Here is a 1,266-nt window from a genome sequence, read left to right as displayed (position 1 = left end):
AACGGTTCATCACGAATGTACTGAATATTTAAACATCTCATTTAAAGCTGTCTAAAAATATTGGAATCAATTCTTATACACAAATATTATATTGATAAATCTAAGCGAGTTACAAAATTAACTGCAAACACCAATGTAGATTTAACTCTTGGTTATCGGTTAATTATAACTTTTAATTTGTACTTTTTACCTGTATTTATTGTAACTATCCATTCAATGCAATTACGATTGATTAACCTTACAATTAAATATAACAGATAAGAAATAGTTCCTAAATAAAATACCTGACATAAGGTTTCACTATAAAAATATACTAACTCAGCAGCCCTCTGATGCATAACAACTGCATGTACCATCCTCCGTTGAAGTAGATACTGCTTTTTGGGACTAGGCATTGCTAATATACTTCTGTCGATAACATTTTCTATTCGATAGCTGTACAAATTTACTAATGTGTATTACAATTGAAGCAAGTGATCGAGAGAGACCAGGAGTATTAGGTGCATTTTATATTACCTTGCAATTTTAAGTAATGCACATACATGCGATACAAATGTAATTAGTATCGCACCAGTGCTCCCTATTGTAGTGAATCCTATACAAATGACTAAAAACTCATGTAATAATATAAACTGAATATATTTATCTTGACTGACAAAATATTCCGTGGTCATGACAAGGTGATAAGGTCGTGATCCGTTCAATGGTAACATAACATCAAAGATCAATGGCAGACGTTGAAATATCACATAAACGAATACGCAAATAGAACAAAACACTAGGAAATAATAAATCTAACTTGAACATGATTATGTAAATTATTTGAAATAAGCATCGAAATATATGTATATGCCACAATAGTTTTTGTCTCATCAGTAAAAATATATTAAAATATAATTACAAGTTACCTATAACACTTATTGTGAAAATGTTCATATAACTAGCATATTTTTTGATAATATCAATTTCCAATTTATCCTTCAACAAATTCCAGTCATTTCTCATTTGCTCCATTAGTTGTTGCAACTATTTCATTTTTCTTATCAACATTTTGAATATATTTGGCATTGTAGGTGTTACAATTAAATATTTAAATAACCGATTTGTTTTGTTGAACTTACACTATATGTCTTAGTGAGAAAAAGGAAATATTTTATGAAAATAAAAAGAACAGGTAAGACGAAGGAAAGAATCTTGAAAAGAAGATCCGTACTGTACTGAGTTGTAACAAATACCAGCAACTAAAATCAACAATAAAGGTATTGA

At 29.0% G+C, this 1,266-nt stretch overlaps 1 protein-coding gene across 1 annotated transcript; it reads right to left on the bottom strand.

Annotated features, from left to right (window-relative positions):
- Positions 1-43: 43 nt before the first annotated feature.
- Positions 44-1,128, bottom strand: LOC105570930. Its single transcript, XM_012028383.1, has 4 exons — positions 1,122-1,128; positions 909-1,026; positions 517-778; positions 44-435 (listed from the first exon to the last, which is right to left on the bottom strand). Exons 2-4 carry the CDS (start codon positions 1,012-1,014, stop codon positions 153-155), a joined length of 651 nt encoding a protein of 216 aa, XP_011883773.1. The 5' UTR covers positions 1,015-1,026; positions 1,122-1,128; the 3' UTR covers positions 44-152.
- Positions 1,129-1,266: the final 138 nt, after the last annotated feature.

The sequence above is a fragment of the Vollenhovia emeryi genome, unplaced genomic scaffold (genome assembly GCF_000949405.1).
Source record: "Vollenhovia emeryi isolate VEMERY1.0 unplaced genomic scaffold, V.emery_V1.0 DF949965.1, whole genome shotgun sequence".
In the NCBI taxonomy this organism is placed as follows: Eukaryota; Metazoa; Arthropoda; class Insecta; order Hymenoptera; family Formicidae; genus Vollenhovia; species Vollenhovia emeryi.
The sequence above is the reverse complement of the archived record's forward strand: the minus strand, read 5'-3'. Positions and strand labels throughout refer to the sequence as shown.

What these genes read in the sequence shown, in the direction of transcription:
- LOC105570930 (XM_012028383.1), bottom strand. Translation starts at nt 1,014, where the DNA reads ATGGAGCAAATGAGAAATGACTGGAATTTGTTGAAGGATAAATTGGAA. An exon ending in TTTCACAATAAGTGTTATAG is followed by an intron (nt 779 to 908) that starts GTAACTTGTAAT and finishes ATTATTTCCTAG; the next exon opens with TGTTTTGTTCTATTTGCGTA. An exon ending in GCATTACTTAAAATTGCAAG is followed by an intron (nt 436 to 516) that starts GTAATATAAAAT and finishes AAATTTGTACAG; the next exon opens with CTATCGAATAGAAAATGTTA.